The sequence below is a fragment of the Phaenicophaeus curvirostris genome, chromosome 21 (genome assembly GCF_032191515.1).
Source record: "Phaenicophaeus curvirostris isolate KB17595 chromosome 21, BPBGC_Pcur_1.0, whole genome shotgun sequence".
Lineage (NCBI taxonomy): Eukaryota > Metazoa > Chordata > Aves > Cuculiformes > Cuculidae > Phaenicophaeus > Phaenicophaeus curvirostris.
Genome location: NC_091412.1, coordinates 10067773 through 10082448, shown reverse-complemented (window position 1 = coordinate 10082448; position 14676 = coordinate 10067773). Strand labels below are relative to the sequence as shown.

At 61.6% G+C, this 14676-nt stretch overlaps 1 protein-coding gene across 17 annotated transcripts in view; it reads right to left on the bottom strand.

The window, feature by feature from the left end:
* Positions 1-1525: 1525 nt before the first annotated feature.
* The window catches only part of MYO18A (myosin XVIIIA), a 32974-nt gene continuing 19823 nt past the window's right edge, over positions 1526-14676 (bottom strand). For 13 of the 17 annotated variants that reach the window (XM_069874303.1, XM_069874304.1, XM_069874306.1 and 10 more), the window contains 21 exons: positions 14413-14556; positions 13435-13524; positions 13223-13342; positions 13032-13146; positions 12762-12889; positions 12464-12618; positions 11239-11362; positions 10961-11161; positions 10586-10696; positions 10159-10263; positions 9919-10065; positions 9714-9827; positions 9436-9552; positions 9252-9335; positions 8862-8999; positions 7802-7987; positions 7589-7728; positions 6919-6963; positions 5242-5364; positions 3160-4338; positions 1995-2137 (listed from right to left, as the gene is read on the bottom strand). In XM_069874303.1, coding sequence (XP_069730404.1) covers positions 3168-4338; positions 5242-5364; positions 6919-6963; positions 7589-7728; positions 7802-7987; positions 8862-8999; positions 9252-9335; positions 9436-9552; positions 9714-9827; positions 9919-10065; positions 10159-10263; positions 10586-10696; positions 10961-11161; positions 11239-11362; positions 12464-12618; positions 12762-12889; positions 13032-13146; positions 13223-13342; positions 13435-13524; positions 14413-14556 — 3558 coding nt within the window. In that variant the 3' untranslated portion in view covers positions 1995-2137; positions 3160-3167. Of the gene's footprint in view, positions 2138-3159; positions 4339-5241; positions 5365-6918; positions 6964-7588; positions 7729-7801; positions 7988-8861; positions 9000-9251; positions 9336-9435; positions 9553-9713; positions 9828-9918; positions 10066-10158; positions 10264-10585; positions 10697-10960; positions 11162-11238; positions 11363-12463; positions 12619-12761; positions 12890-13031; positions 13147-13222; positions 13343-13434; positions 13525-14412; positions 14557-14676 lie in introns of all 17 variants that reach the window. The other 4 variants (XM_069874319.1, XM_069874320.1, XM_069874318.1 and 1 more) reach the window with 3 other exon arrangements.

The following is a 14676-nucleotide window of genomic DNA, read 5'->3' as shown; positions in this document are numbered from 1 at the left end:
TCTCCCTGCATCCTGGTGTCCCAATAGACTGTACCCCAGCACCTCTCCATCTCCACATCTCAACTATCCTTCATCTCCTTATACCCATAATCCACCATCCCAGCATCCAGCACCATCTCCATCTCCGCACCCCAGGATTTTCACATCCCAGCATCCCTTCAACCTCACATTCCTCTTCCCAGCATCCCAGCATCTCCATATCCCTGCATCCCCACATCCTGCTACCCTGCATCCTAACATTGCAGCACCCCCATATCCCTGCATCCTTACATCTCAGCATCCCGGTACATTGCATCCCTACATTGCAGCAGCACCCCTGGAACCCTGCATCCCCACATTCCAGCATCCCTGTATCCTGCATCCCTACATCCCAGCATCCTGATACCCTGCCTCCTCACATTCCAGCATCCCTGTATCCTGCATCCCTACATCCCAGCATCCTGGTACCCTGCCTCCTCACATTCCAGCATCCCTGTATCCTGCATCCCTACATCCCAGCATCCTGATACCCTGCCTCCTCACATTCCAGCATCCCTGTATCCTGCATCCCTACATCCCAGCATCCTGATACCCTGCCTCCTCACATTCCAGCATCCCTGTATCCTGCATCCCTACATCCCAGCATCCTGGTACCCTGCCTCCTCACATTCCAGCATCCCTGTATCCTGCATCCCTACATCCCAGCATCCTGGTACCCTGCCTCCTCACATTCCAGCATCCCTGTATCCTGCATCCCTACACCCCAGCATCCCTATATCCTGCCTCCTCACATCCCAGCATCCCTGTATCCCGGCATCCCCCATGCTGCACAGTGCCAAGCCGCCTCTGCCAAGCTCCTGCTCCCAGGAAACAAATTAAGGAGCTTTGTCAGCCTCATGAAGATGGAGCTGGAACGGCGTGGAGAGACACACTTGCTTAGGAGTCAAGTTAAATGTTTTAATGTTAAATGTGCCATTTTATTATCATTAGATCGCTCCCACTTAATGAAAGCGCATTAGCGCAGCGTGGCTTTATGGCAGCCAACGCCGACTTGGCCCATTTGTTTCCAAGAGATAGTGGAGAAAGAGATCAAAGCACTGGGTTTGCCCAGGTCCCAGGGGTTTGGGGGGTCCGGGGGGGGGTCCCTGGGGCTGGGGGAGGGAGGGAGCAGCACCCCGCGCGGGATGGTGGATGCTGGAGCCGAGGCCAAGCCGCACAGGCGGCCAGCGATGCACATCATCATCTCCTCTGCGTTAAATAATTAATGCCGGCAGGCAGAGGGCTCCCATCCCCGCAGCTCATTTGCATATCTATGAAGATTGATAAATGATTCAGCGCTGGCACCCACAAGGGCTGCCTCCCCCCTCCCTTCCCCAGCACCCGTGGGTGCAGCAGGCTGGGAGAAGCTGCCAGGCTTGGCCTCGGCTGCCCTGGCTCCTCACCAGGGCTGGATCTGCCCTGCCAGACCCTGCCACCACACAAAAAAAACACCTTAAAACACAGCGAAACCCCCCACCCTGCACACAGAGCAGGCAGCAGCCGGCAGCACCAGCCAGAAATGATGTTTATTTTCATACTGAAAGTAAAGGGGGGAAGGGGAGACGCACAGCTGGGCTAGTGCAAAACAACCAGGCAGGGGTTGGGGGGCCAGGAGGTGTCAAAACATCCCGGGGGGTTGCGGGACCCCATCCCCACGTCCCCTTCCCAGCTGTGGGGCGGCTGCTCCCCAGCGCCCGGCCAGCGAGAGACGTCTTTGGCTCAACTAAAAGGGGTGTAAGAGGACGAGAGGGGGTGCCTGGTAGGGAGGGGGATGTGTTTAAGTTATAAAATAAAGAGCCAGCAGGCACTGAGGAATAAACCCAGGGACAGATCGGGGGTGGGGGCTGCAGCCAGCGAGCCGGCCGGGCTGCTCCCCCCTCGGCCAGGGCTGGGGGGCAGCTGGGTGTCCCCCCTGCTGGAATTCCCGCTGCCCAGGGCGGCCCCGCGGAGCTGAGTGTTTCTGGGGTGATGAGGAAGGGTGGTGGGGGGCTAGGCGGGGGTCTCGGCGGGCCGGCTCTCCGCCTCGCTGGCGCTGGGGGAGCTGCGGCGCGTGCTGTCCCCGGGGTCCTGCTCCTCGTCCCATCGGTCGTAGGCAAAGAGGTGCCGGGAGCCTGGGGGGCTGCGAGGGAGAGAGCAGGGTTAGTGGGGGAACGGGGATGCTGCAGCAGGGAACACCTCCTGCCAGCTGTAGCTGGTGGCCAGTTGGATGGAGCCTCCGTTGCCACCTTCGCTATCATTTCAGAGATATTTGGGGCACACCCCACTGCCTGGGCTGAGCCAAACCTCATGGGTACCCAGTGCCACGTGCTCCGTAAAAGGCACATGGCCATGGATGCAAACGCTGGTGTCACCGCTCAAGGAGCCCAGTCACACTGCAGCCCATGATTCCCATCACCACCACACTGTGATGCCTTCCCTGGTCCTGGGACAGGACAGCATCACATTTCCAAAAGGCTTTTTTCCCCCTCCTCCAGCCCTTCTCTTGTTGAAGCCATTGGAAAAGATCAAACTCGCTCCAAACCCGCCGCTGGCGAGCCCGGTTGCACCCTCCCTCTGCCCTCCGACGGGGTGCAGAGCCCCAGCACCTCGCAGGGCTGTTCTCATCCCAATTCCCTGTCGCAGACACCCTCCAGGGCACAGGACAGCAGGATGCGGCCACCCTGGAAACACCTCTGAGCCCCAGCAACCCATCCCGGCGCTTCCACGCTGCAGCGGGTGCGTGTTAGTACCCGCTCCGCTCCTCCCCATCACCCTCACGGAGAATCCCGTGGGTGAGTGGGGAAGCCACACCACCCAGCAAACCCTTCAAATCCCTGAAGGAATCATTCAGCCGCATCCTGGCTGGGGAGACGGGAAGGATTAGTGCTTCCCAGGGTCCTGCATCCCGCAGCCGCTAATCCCGAACGAGCCGCATCCTGGTGGTCCCTCTGCGGCCACGCCGGGGATGCTCCCCACGGGTGGAGATGCCTCGGGGATGCCCCGCAGCACCCCAAAAGCAGGGCGGCTGCGGGCACAGCGAGGTGTCCCCCTCACAGGGTGCCCGGTGGAGATGGACTCCGTGCCCGGAGCCGGGCGAGGGTTAGGACGAGCGGTTAGTGGCACACGGGGCGGTTCATGCTGCACCGCACACACCACTCCCACCTCCTGCCTCAGTCGCTCTCGGGCCGGTACAGGTACTTCATCATCAGGTTGTCAACTTGCTTCTTCCGTTGCTTCTCCTCCTTCTTGCCCCGAGCAGGGCACCCCGGCTCCTCACTCCCCGCTGCCCGCGGGCCCTTCTTGACGCTGGAGGTGCTGCGGTAGGAGCTGGTGGAGCCGGAGGAGGACTCGGATGAAGAATCCGAGGAGGAACCCGAGTCGGACGATGACTTCTGCTTCTTCTTTTTCTTCTTGGATTTCTTCTTGGCCTTCTTGGAGTGCTTCTTGGCACTCTTCTTCTTCCGTTCTTCCTCTTCCTCAGAGGAGCCCGAGCTGCTGCGTCGCCGGCTGGCACGCCGGGAGAAGTCGAGGGCGGACGCGGAGCGGCGGAGGCTGCCGGGGGGTCGGTCGGTGGCACCCAAGGGTGCCGCGCTCCTCACGCTCCGCACGCTCCGGCTCTCATCGCCGGAGTCGGCCTCGGGGCTGGAGCAGCCCCTGGCCCGCAGCGGGCGGTAGCTCAGCACCTCCTGGATGGCGGCTTCCAGGTCAGGGTCGAGGTAGGAGCGGTGCCCCCCAGGACGGGCACCCCCGGCCCCCCCGTCGTCGGAGGCGGCACTGCGGGGCCGAGGGGGCACGGAGAAGCTGCGGCTCAGGGGGGGCTGCCCGTGGGACCCCTCGTCCGCCTCATCCAGGCGGCTGCGAGCCAGGGAGAGCCGCGACTCGGGCCGGCCTTCGGGCCCCCCACGCCGGCTCCGCAAGCTCCCGGGGCTGGAGAGGGCGAAGCTCAGCACCGAGTACCCCTCGTCCCCGTCGTCCCCATCATCCAGCCCGCGCCAAGAGGCGGAGGACGCCCGGCTCACCGGGGCGGAGGCGACGGAGGCTTTGTCGCCGTCGGCTGCCGAGAGGGACCAACGCTTGCCCAGCCCTTCCCGAGCACGGCTGCTGGCGTCGGCGAAGGCGCGGGCGATGACGGCCGCCCGGTCCTCGGTCTCAGCGCCCCGAGCTGCCTTGCGGGCGACGCGCTCGGGAGAAGGAGCTCGCTCGCTCAGCGCGCTGAAGAGCGTCTGCTCATCCCCACGGCCACCTATGGAATCCTTGAGGCCCGGGCGCTTCCTATAGCTGAGGGAGCTCAACACGGACACGGGACGCTCCTCACCCTCGGGACCCTCCGGCGGGGCTGACCTGCACCCGCATCCCGTGCACGCACCGGGGAGACAAGAGAGAGATGGAGATGAGCAGGCGAGCCCGGTAATTTGCATCAGCGGGAAATAGCATGGCAGAAAAATGTCATGTAAATGGGGGAATTGTTCTATCTTGGCACTTTGATTCCCCTTTAAAGCGTTGCGTTCAATTTATTTCATTGTCGGCTACCTGGAGCCGCTGTGTTTGATTCTCGACTTCAGAAAAACGTGGAATTATCTCCAATAACAAAATGTTTTACATCTGCACCGCTGAATAAATTAAACCAATTAAGAAAAAACGGCTCAGATCTTTCCCCGCTGCTTGGCAGACGAGGGGGAGCCCCTTGGGACTCTCAGAGCTTTGCTAGGAAATTGGGTTTGGAAAAAAAAGCGATCTGCGCTCCGCAGGCAAGCGCTTTCCCTGGGGAACGGGGCTCTGTGCCCCAGCCTCACACTAGCCTCGTGCCGTGGGGGCACGTGGGCTCGTCCCCCTCCTCTGCTGGGGTTGCTGGGGGCTGTGTGGTAGCTAGTGTTTGCCGAGAGGTGCGGGGAGGAACGTGGTGGAGCTGCAAATGAGGGGAGGATGGAGGAGCAGCCAGCCCTGAAGCACAGGGGTGATGCACGGGGCTGGAGCCCAGCACCCCCGGGGAGGCAGATGGAGTGGGAGCTGCGGGTGCCCCTCATCTCCAGGCTGGCTCCCTGCACCACAGGGGAGGGGGACCAGGGAGGTCCCTCTGGGCACGGGGACGTGTGTCCCCAGCGGGGACTGAGTCACTCGGGAGCATTAACCTGGCCTCGCAATCACCAAGCAGCAGCGCAGCCCCAGAGTGCCCCGTCCCACGGGTCCCCATCCTGTCCCCTGGCTCAGCCCACGCCATCCTCTCTCAGCCAGCTCCGCACCCACCTGCTGCCCTTCAGGCTGCCGTCATCCGAGAGAGCTTTGGAGGAGCCTTTGTTCTTGGAGAGCCAGGACTTCACCCCATCCACGCGCTCCTCCAGCTCCGAGTCCACATCCGAGTCGCCATCGCTGCCGGAGTTGAGTCAGAAGAAAGCAAGAGGTGAGCGTGGAGCAGTGAGAGTTTGGGTGCTGGGGAGGCGAAATTGAGCTGGTGGGCACCAAAAACTTCCCCAGCACCTGCTGCCAGCGCAGCCTGACACGGGAAAACCCCCATCCCCTCGTCCTGCTCCATCTCCCGCGGCACAACCTGCATGCATGTGGCTCAACCTGCATGCTTGAGGCTCCCCAAAGCACAGACCATAGAATCATAGAATAACCAGGTTGGAAGAGACCCACCGCATCATCAGCCCCCAAACCACTCCCCTGCCTGGCCAAGGGGCTCGTGCACCCTCTGCTCAACGTGCCCCCTGCGCCTGCACAGGGCTGGGAAGATAAGACAGCGAGGCCGGCGTCGGGGCAGCAGGCAGGGCACAGTTCCAGGAACGCGGGAGAGTTCCAGCTCCGGGGTTGGGGAGGAAATAAGTGGGTTCATTTTATAGGCCACCGTCGAGTGTAAAATTACAGCGAGGAAGAGCGATGCTGATGGCCCTGGGTAAACAGGAGTTTAGCAGGCAGAACAGAAACGACTCCGGCAAGGCGGGTGCAGGAGCAGGGCGGGCAGATTTACAGCCCTGCCGTGCCAGAGAGCCCTTGATTTACGTTACCGCGTAAAAAAATCCCTATCTGGCTTAAACCATCTAATTTATAACAGCCGTTCGTAACCATATTGATTGCCTTGAGAAAGAAGGTGCCGTATGCATTGCAAAATCCATTCCTCCACGTTAAAAGCATCCCTGCATAAATCTCCCTTAATACCTAACTGCTTACTGCTTTCATTAGGGTTATGGCAGTACCGGCGGGATCTATAAGGAAATCGAAGTGGCACGGCCCCCTCTCTCCTCTCCCCGCCGCCGGCTGGCACGACGCGAGGGCTCCCACCGAGCCGCTGCCGGGGAAGGGATCTATCATATCATCTTTAAGAGCCGTTTTTATCCACTCGGCTCCGGGCTTATTCCCTGCCTGGGGATGGCAGCAGACGGCACAGGGGATGGGCTGGGATAGACCCTGAATATGAATCCTCCTCGTTAAATTCAAAGCAACGAGCCGCACTTCATCACGTGCGTCTCCCTCCCCTGCAATTCACGCAGGCAACACTCGGCTTGGAGGAAAAAACAAAAAGCATAAAATGACAACAACAACAAACAAAAACCCAACAAGCCCCGTAAACACCCTCTGGGGGCAGCTGAGACTTGATGACCACAAGAATTAAACTCCACATCAAACGTGCCGTTAGTTAAGCAGGGCTCGAGTCTCAAGGGAGTAACCGGACCGCGGTGGCGGGTATTAATCGCACACGCTGCTCGTCGTTAGCCACGGCAGAGCATCATCCTACCCCAATCCCATCCCGAGGGCTCGTCCCCCGTCCCCCCGCGTGGATGCGGTGACGTGCCACGGATGCGGTTACGTGCCGTGCCGTGGGTGCTGTTAGGGCATGCGGAGGGGGCCAGCGGCATGCGGGGCCCCGGCCCGCGGGGGTGAGATGGGGGTTAGGGGAGCGGGAGGAAGGAAAGAGGAGCTCCTCACAGTTTACTCTTTCTTTTCTGATACTTTGCCACCATGTCCTGCAAACTGGGAGGGGTTGGGGGAGAAACACAACAGAAAGGAAATCAAATGAAAGGAAAACGAAAAGACCAAGTGGGTGGGGAAGGAATTGAGGGGGCAAAATAAAATGTGGGGAAGGGGAAGGGGAGGGAGGTGTGGCTGCCCTGCACCCCTAGTGTGGGGCTGCACTCAGCTGGATCTCAGCATCCTGGGCTGGATCCCAGCATCTCAGGTTGGGTCGGACCACAGCATCCTAGGTTGGGTTGCATCCCAGCATCCCGGGCTGGGCTGGATCCCAGATCTCCTGCCAGCCTGCATTGCCCTGGCTCCTGGGGCTTCCCAGGCTGTTTCCAAGCCACCTGGCACAGCCCTGGCTGCATTTCAGGCACCTCCACAAGCGGGTGAAGCTCCACAGGCGCTGCGAGTGGAGGGAGGATGCACAGACGCATGGATGGACGGATGCACGTGTGCACGATGCACAGACGGATGGATGGAATTGTGCACCATGCACGGGTGGGTGGGTGGACGGACAGAAGGCGTCTGCCAGGGCCAGGCAGAGCCAAGGGGTCCCCGTGGCATTTCAGAAGTGGCGAGGAGAAGCAGTGACCCCGGCGACGTGCCTCGCACGGGAGCCAGGCCCAAGCTCTCTCACCTGTTGATGAGATCCTCGTTGCTGTCGCTCTCCATCTCGTCCTCGATGGCCGCCTGCAGGTCCCCAATGCGCTTGAAGGCCAGCTTCAGGTCTGACTGCAAGCTCTGGTTGGCAGCTTCCAGGCTCTCCAGGTCCATCTCCTGCAGGGAGGGAGCGGGATGAGCTGGGTACCTTGAGAAACCCCCCTGCTCGGCCCCGTCACGGGTGCCTCACCAGCTCGTGCTTCTTGCGGCTGGCCTCTGCCTCCTTCTTGGCCAGCTCGCCCATCTCCTCCTTGACGTCTCGGAGCTGCCGCTGCAGCCGCTTGTTCTGCTCCTTCTCCCGGTTCTCAGCAGCCGCACGTTGATCCCGCTCCTCCGTCAGCTTCTCCATGTTCTCCTTCAGCCGCGTGGCCAGGCTCTGCGGAGCAGCGGGCACGGGGTCACCCCGGAGCTCCCCGCGGACCCCTCACCCTGCAGCGACCCCCACTGAGGGCTCGCACGAGGATGGATCCCATCCCCATGAATTTATACGTGGAGACGGAGGAGAACCCCCCGCCTCTAGGGCCAAGAAAGGGGCAGAACAACCCGCAAGGGCTTTGCCGAATTGGAAAAATAGATTTAACTGTGTGTGAAGTAATTACAGTGTGTAACGTAGGGAAAAAAATAGCTCCCATTCTCCCCCAGCCGCTGAGGCAGCCACTGCATATTTATGGCCCTGGCAGAGAGAGCGGGGAAGGGAAATAACAGCTAGGAAAATATTAAGAGGAGAGCTAAGCTGCTCCACTCCCCGGCAGAGCTGCAATGGCAGAATATAAAGTAGCCTGCGTTTAGCGGGGCTGCAAGAGTCTATAATTTCCCTAAGTCAATGCAGGGAAATAGCAGCACTTTGCTGGGCTGGGTGCTGGATGATTGTTACGGGTGCTTGCAGGCGGGTTTCCCAGCCAGGATGGGGATGGACTGCAGAGCAGGGGGTCCCGGGGAGGGGATATTGGGGATGTGCTCAACCGACCCCCAGGGCAGCTTCACATTATGGTCCCGTTGCATCCCAATTAAAGAGTCATAGAATGGTTTGGGTTGGAAGGGACTGCAAAGCCCACCCAGTTCCACCCCTGCCCTGGGCAGGGACACCTCCCACTGGATCAGGGGCTCCAAGCCCCATCCAGCCTGGCCTTGAACCCCTCCAGGGATGGGGCAGCCATCCCTGCTCTGGGCAACCTGGGCCAGGGCCTCCCCACCCTCATGGGAAAAAAGTCTCTGTCCCAGACAGAGTGGAGGGAGAGCCCAGCACTGACCTCCAAGCGCTTCACTTGTGTCCGCTCGAACTCCAGCCTGGTCTCCAGCTCACGGATCTTGGCCTCCTGCCGGCTCACCAGCGACTTGTCCACCATGGATTGCTCCAGAAACTCCAGCTGGCTCTGCAGGGCTTGCAGCTGGGGCAGGGAGGGGACACAACTTCAGCCTCGACCACAGCCTCCCTGGCCCCCACACCACCACCCTGGAGTGGACCTGCCACCCACACTGCTCCCATCCCAACAGAGAGCTCCCCATGGCACCGCTCTGCACCCCTCAGGGCGCAGGGGGGACCCCATAATGCAGCCAACAGGGCTATGGGTGCCCCTCTGCCCCCTCCAGCTTCACTCGGGGTGCACACCCATGCCCACACCCAACATCAGTGCCCCCACCTTCTCCTGGAGCTCCTGCTTCTCCTTGCTGACCTCCTCCAGCTGCGCTTGGAGGTCATTCATCTGCGCGAGGTCCCGGGATGCCTGTGGGATACACAGGGGTCAGTGGGGACCCCACTGTGCTGGCTCCAAGAGGGGTGTTCCAGAGGGGACAGGGGTGTCACAGGTGCTGTTCCCCTCTCACCTGAGCCACAGCCGCCTTGTGCTTCTTCATCAGCTCATTCATGTCCTCCTGGTCCTCCTCCAGACGACTCTGCACCTCGTTCTTCTCCCGCTGCAGCCGGCTCAGCTGCTCCTCCAGCTGGGAGAGCGACCAGTGTCTCCCGCTGCACCTCAGGAGCGAGGCACCCACCCCCCAAAATCACCCCAAACGGTGTGGGGTCACCCCGCCAGCGTGTGCCGTGCTGGTGGGGATCCCCTGTGGGGTGCAGGTGGGGTGTACCGCCCCCCAAAACCACTTACCCCTGCCTTGGCCTTGGCGAGGTCATCAATCTGCAGATGGAGGTCTTCAATCTCCACCTCCATCGACTTGCGGGCCTTGACGGCAGCGGCGCAGGTGAACTCTGACTCTTCCAGCTGCAGGGACATGGGTCAGTGCCCCAGCTCGGGGACAGGGACACCCCCCATCCCTCAAGGGCTGTGGTTTTTTGGGGGTCTGGATGCACACCTGGTTCTTGAGCTGGGCAATCTCCCTCTTGCTGGGTGCGTTGTTCTTCAGGTGGTCCAGCATGATCTGTGCATCGGCCAGCAGCGCCTTCGTCCTCTTCAGGTCCCGGCGCAGGCGCTTCTCTGTCTCAAAGTCCCGCTGGTTGGCCTGTGGCAGGGGGAAGCGTCCCAGGTGACTGCGTCTGGAGGCATCACAGAGGTCCCCAACGCGAGGCACTCGCCTGGCTGCCCGACACCCTACCTGATCGCTGACAGCGGACAACTTGCTCTCCAGCTCCCGTTTCTCTCTCAGCACCTTCTGCTTGTCCTCGTACTCCTCTTCCAGTTGCACCTCCATCTGCTTCAGCTGGGGAAGAGCCCAGGGAGCCCGTCAGGGCAGCGGGAAGGTGCTGGGATCCCCTGCCTCGTGCGTCCCCACATACCAGGGATGCCAGGTGACCCCAATGACCAGGTGTTTGTGCAACCAGAGGCACAAAGCCCAGCGTGCGCTGGCCCGGGTGGCAGAGGGACCAGTCAGACCTGCTGGGCCAGCAGAACCGGGCCATGACTGGACGCACGGCAGCTGGTTGCTGCGCGATGGTGCCCGGTTGGCAGCTCCTGGCACCCAGCTGGGGCACAGGGACGCATCCTGGCTTCCCCCGGGCAGAGGGACTGCAGCTGAGCCCTACCTTCTTCTGGCACGACTGCCGGATCTCCTCCACCTCCTCGTCACGGCTCTCCACCTCCTTGGCGTGGGTCTGCCGCAGTCGCTCCATCTCCATCTCCAGCCGCAGTTTCGCCTGCACATTGGGGAGACGCGGTCAGAGCAAAGGGGACATGGGGACCCCCCGGCTTGCTCCCCGGCCACTGCTCACCCAGAAAACCTCCCGGTCTGAGGCCGGTCGGGCTGCCCGCCCCGCAGTGACCTCCCGCGCCATGGCACGGAGGGCTAGGAGCCGCGATGCCTGGCCTGACGCCTCTGCTTCCCGGGCAAGCCCAGCCCAGATAATAACAGCCCTGCCTGAAACCACCCCACCCAGAAACCTCACCCCTCCCCGCCGTACCTGCTCCAGCATCTGGATGGTGCCAGCCTGCTCGTCCAGTTCCTCCTCCTGGTCTTTGACCTTCGCTTCCAGATCCCGCAGCTGCTTCTTCACCTTGGCCAGGGACGCCTCATCCTTCGACTCCTGGGAGGAGATGTCCTGTAGCTCGGCCTCCAGCGCCTCTGCCTTCTGCGTCAGCCCTGCGATGTCCGAGTCCTTGTCCTGCCAAAGGAAGGGGGTCGCTGTGAGCCAGGGGCACCTGCGTTTTGGGGCTGGGGAGGGGACTGGTGGCCACTCACCTCCAGCAGCTGCTTGAGGCCAAAGACCTCAGCCACCAGCACGTCCTTCTCGCGGCTCAGCTTCTCCCGCTGCAGCCTCTCCCGCTGCGCTTCCTCGTGGGCCTGGGAGAGCTCGCTGTCGAACCTGTGCGGGGAGAGCGGGGCGGGCACTCAGCACCCTGGGACGGGAACCCAGCCCCGTGCCGAGCATCCCCATCCCTCGGCAGCAGGCACCGGGGAGGGCTGCACGCCCCAGGTGCTCCTTTGAAACATGCTGTTGGTGCAACTTTAATTGCCAACACGGTGACATAAAGCCACTTGGAGAAACTCCTCCCGATGCCTTCATGATCCCAGCAGCTCCATCAGCCGCCCCGCGGGGCTAAGCGAGCCAGCAGGGACCGTGGCTGCTATTAGCAGGGATTTGGCTACAGAGAGAGAGCTAGGGGCACCGCACCCTCCGAAAAGGATGTGGAGTGGCTGCAGGACAAGGAAGAGCTGCAACACACAGCGAGGTGTCCAGCAGAGACAGGCTCTTGCCACAGCTCAGCTCCCCCAATGCTACGGTCCTATATGCGATGGCACCAGTCCCAACCCCAGAGGGGATACGAGCCCCCGGCAGGGGATTGCTCAGTGCAGCCTGGAGCAGGGCAGCCTCTCCCAGTGCCCCTGGGATGGGATCAGCTGGGTTTGCTCCGAAATCGCTGCCTTTGGGGCTTAGAAAACAACCCCGTGCTTAAGTTTGTGACCTGTGTTAAACACCTCGGCAGCTAATCCCCATTTTCCCTCGCACTGGGTAATAAACAGCTGCATTAGCACAGACTCCAATCCGCGGAAATTGAAATTAATTAGATTGAATTCTCTCGCTGTATTTGTGTGTGTGATCATTACCATAATGAGATGAAAGCGTCCCTGCTGCTTAATAACGTTAGCAAACTTTGGGGCTGGGAGAGGGGACGGGATGAGAGCGAATGCCAAGCAGAGATGCTGGCCATAAGCAGCTTCCACCATGGGGCTCAGCCCCACATCGGGGGATCACTCAACTCCAGGCCCCCCAAAAGGGCATTTGGGTCCCTCCCAACAAGGAGCACATCCAGCCCCATCCCGCTGGAGGCACCTCAGCCAAGCAGGAGCTGGTGAAGTGCCCAAATCCCTGCTAAAATGGTAATGCCACTTTGCAAGAGGCTTTCTGTGCTGCGAGGATGCCGTTCCCTGTGTTCTCCACCCCCGGCCAATGCGCAGTTCCCACCTCCGCTGTTTCTTCTCCAGGTCATGGTTGCGTCCCTGCTGGCCCTCGAGGTGCAGCTTGGTGTCCTGCAGCTCCGCAGCCAGGCGCTGGCACTTCTTTTTGAGCTGCTGCAGCACCCGCTGGCTCTCCTCGCTGTCTGCCTGAAGGTCTGTCAGCTGCAGGTGGGAGCAAGGACTGCGGTCAGGGCTCCACGAGGGCACCAAGTCCCTCGGCCACACGCTCCCTCAGCTCTGAGCAGGCAGCGGCTGCCCAGTCCCTGCCCATCCCTGCACTGGGGGGACCGGTGGGTCCCACTCACCTTGCGCTCCAGCTGCCTCTTGCCCTGCTGCTCCACCTCCAGCTTGTCCTCCAGCTCCTGCTGCAGCCGTTTCTTGGTGAAGTCGATCTCCCGCACCGCCCGCTCGTATTTCAGCCGCCACTCGCCTCCTGTGTGGGGAAACGGGGTCACCAAAGGACGGCGTGGGGTGGCTCGGGACCCCACAGGTGAGCGATGGGGAGAGGGGCACCGTGCCAGGAGCACGGGGCACGCCAAGGTGTGCTGTAACGGGCACCAGAGGCACGGTGGTACCTGAATCATCATCGTCGTCGAGCTCCCCGTTGAGCTCCGCCGCCCGGATGAGCCGAGCTTCCATCACCTCCATCTCCATTGACTCCATCTGCTTCTTGAGAGCATCGTACTTGGCCTGGGAGGAGAAAAGGCTGCGGTGAGAGCCAGGTGGGGCCAAGAGATGCCACGGAGCTGGGGAGAGGCGCGTGTACCTGCAGGTCCTTCATCTCCTTCTCAGCCCGCAGCCTCTCGGCCGTCTCGGCATCCAGCAGCTGGGAAGCAGACTCGCCGGTGTTTCGCTCGTCCGTCAGCTCCGACGTCAGCTCTGTGATCTGGGGGATGGGAGCGGGGCCGTGGGCTGGGGCAGGCGCTGGGGCACGCCGGCGCGGCACCGCACCCCATCCCGGCCCTGGCGAGGACCTACTCTGCTCTCCAGGCGATCGCTGTTGAGCCGGAGCTCGTTACGCTCCTTCTCCACCTTCTCGAGTTTGCTCTTCAACTGCTGGATCTCTTCCTGCAACAGAGCAGGCGGTGAGGGAGGGGGCAGGCGCAGAGGGAAGAGGTTGGCAGGCAGGAGCCTGGCAGGTCCCTGCGCTCCCCCAGCTCCCCCCGCAGCGCTGGGGGGGCAGGGTGGGGGCTCCCCGAGATGCTCTCCCCTGCCAAAGGTTGGGCAGGGACTTTCCCCAACCCGCTCCACCGTGCCGACTCCAACCCCATAAATGGTGTCGAAACGCCAGGCAGCTCCAGCAAAGTTGGAGAGGGGTCCCTGCATCCCTCGGGAGAGGCGATGGGAGCAAACGCACCCACCGGCAGCTCACTAAGGGTTTGGGTGCACCCAGCCCAGGTGGGGAGGGAGGGAGCCCACCGAGCTTCCCAGGGCCCACCAGCCAGCGCTGGGGCAGCAAGCCTGGCTGCCAGTTCAACAACATCTTTCTCTCCTCCCCCCTGGTCCCAGCACAGGTTTTGGAGGTGCCCCCACCCCCGGGACCCATCCTCAGCAGGTTGGGGTGAAAGCTGAGCCAGGCAGCAGCTCCGTGCAGGGCAGGCTTGGTGGAGCTTGGAGTGTCTGGTTGCTAGCGCGGTGTGGAGCCCCCACATATGCCTCTCGGCACACGGTTTCATTTCCATTCTCCACGCCTTGTAATTGGACTCATGCAACAGCCGGCTCTCGGGATGCTAATGACATGCTGATTCACAAATTAGGGAGCAATTCGCAATTCGAGCCTGGCGCTGGCGGGGCGCAGGGCAGCTGCCATCCTGAACTGCACCCCAACAGGGGCTCCTGCAGCCCCCCTTTCCTTGGATTCCTGCATCCCACCTCCCTGCAGAGCCCTGCTGGGGCCAATGCTCCCCCCACACCCACCCTGCCCCATCCATCCCTCCCCGGCACAGAAATACCCACGTCTTTGCCGCGGATCTGGTCCTCGGTGAGCTGCACCTCGATGAGGGGCCGCACAGTGGTGAAGAGCTTCCACCAGGGCCAGTCCTTCACCCCCTTGTTCTTCTTGATGTTCTTCTGCACGCACCGGATGGCCAAATCCTGGATCTGCACGGGGTACGGTGTGAGCACAGGGTGCCACGAGCAGGGCAGGCACCCCGCTTCGTTAGCTAATTTGGGCTAATAGTGCCTGGCTTGTCTACTCTTTGATTCCCGTTAATCTTGCGG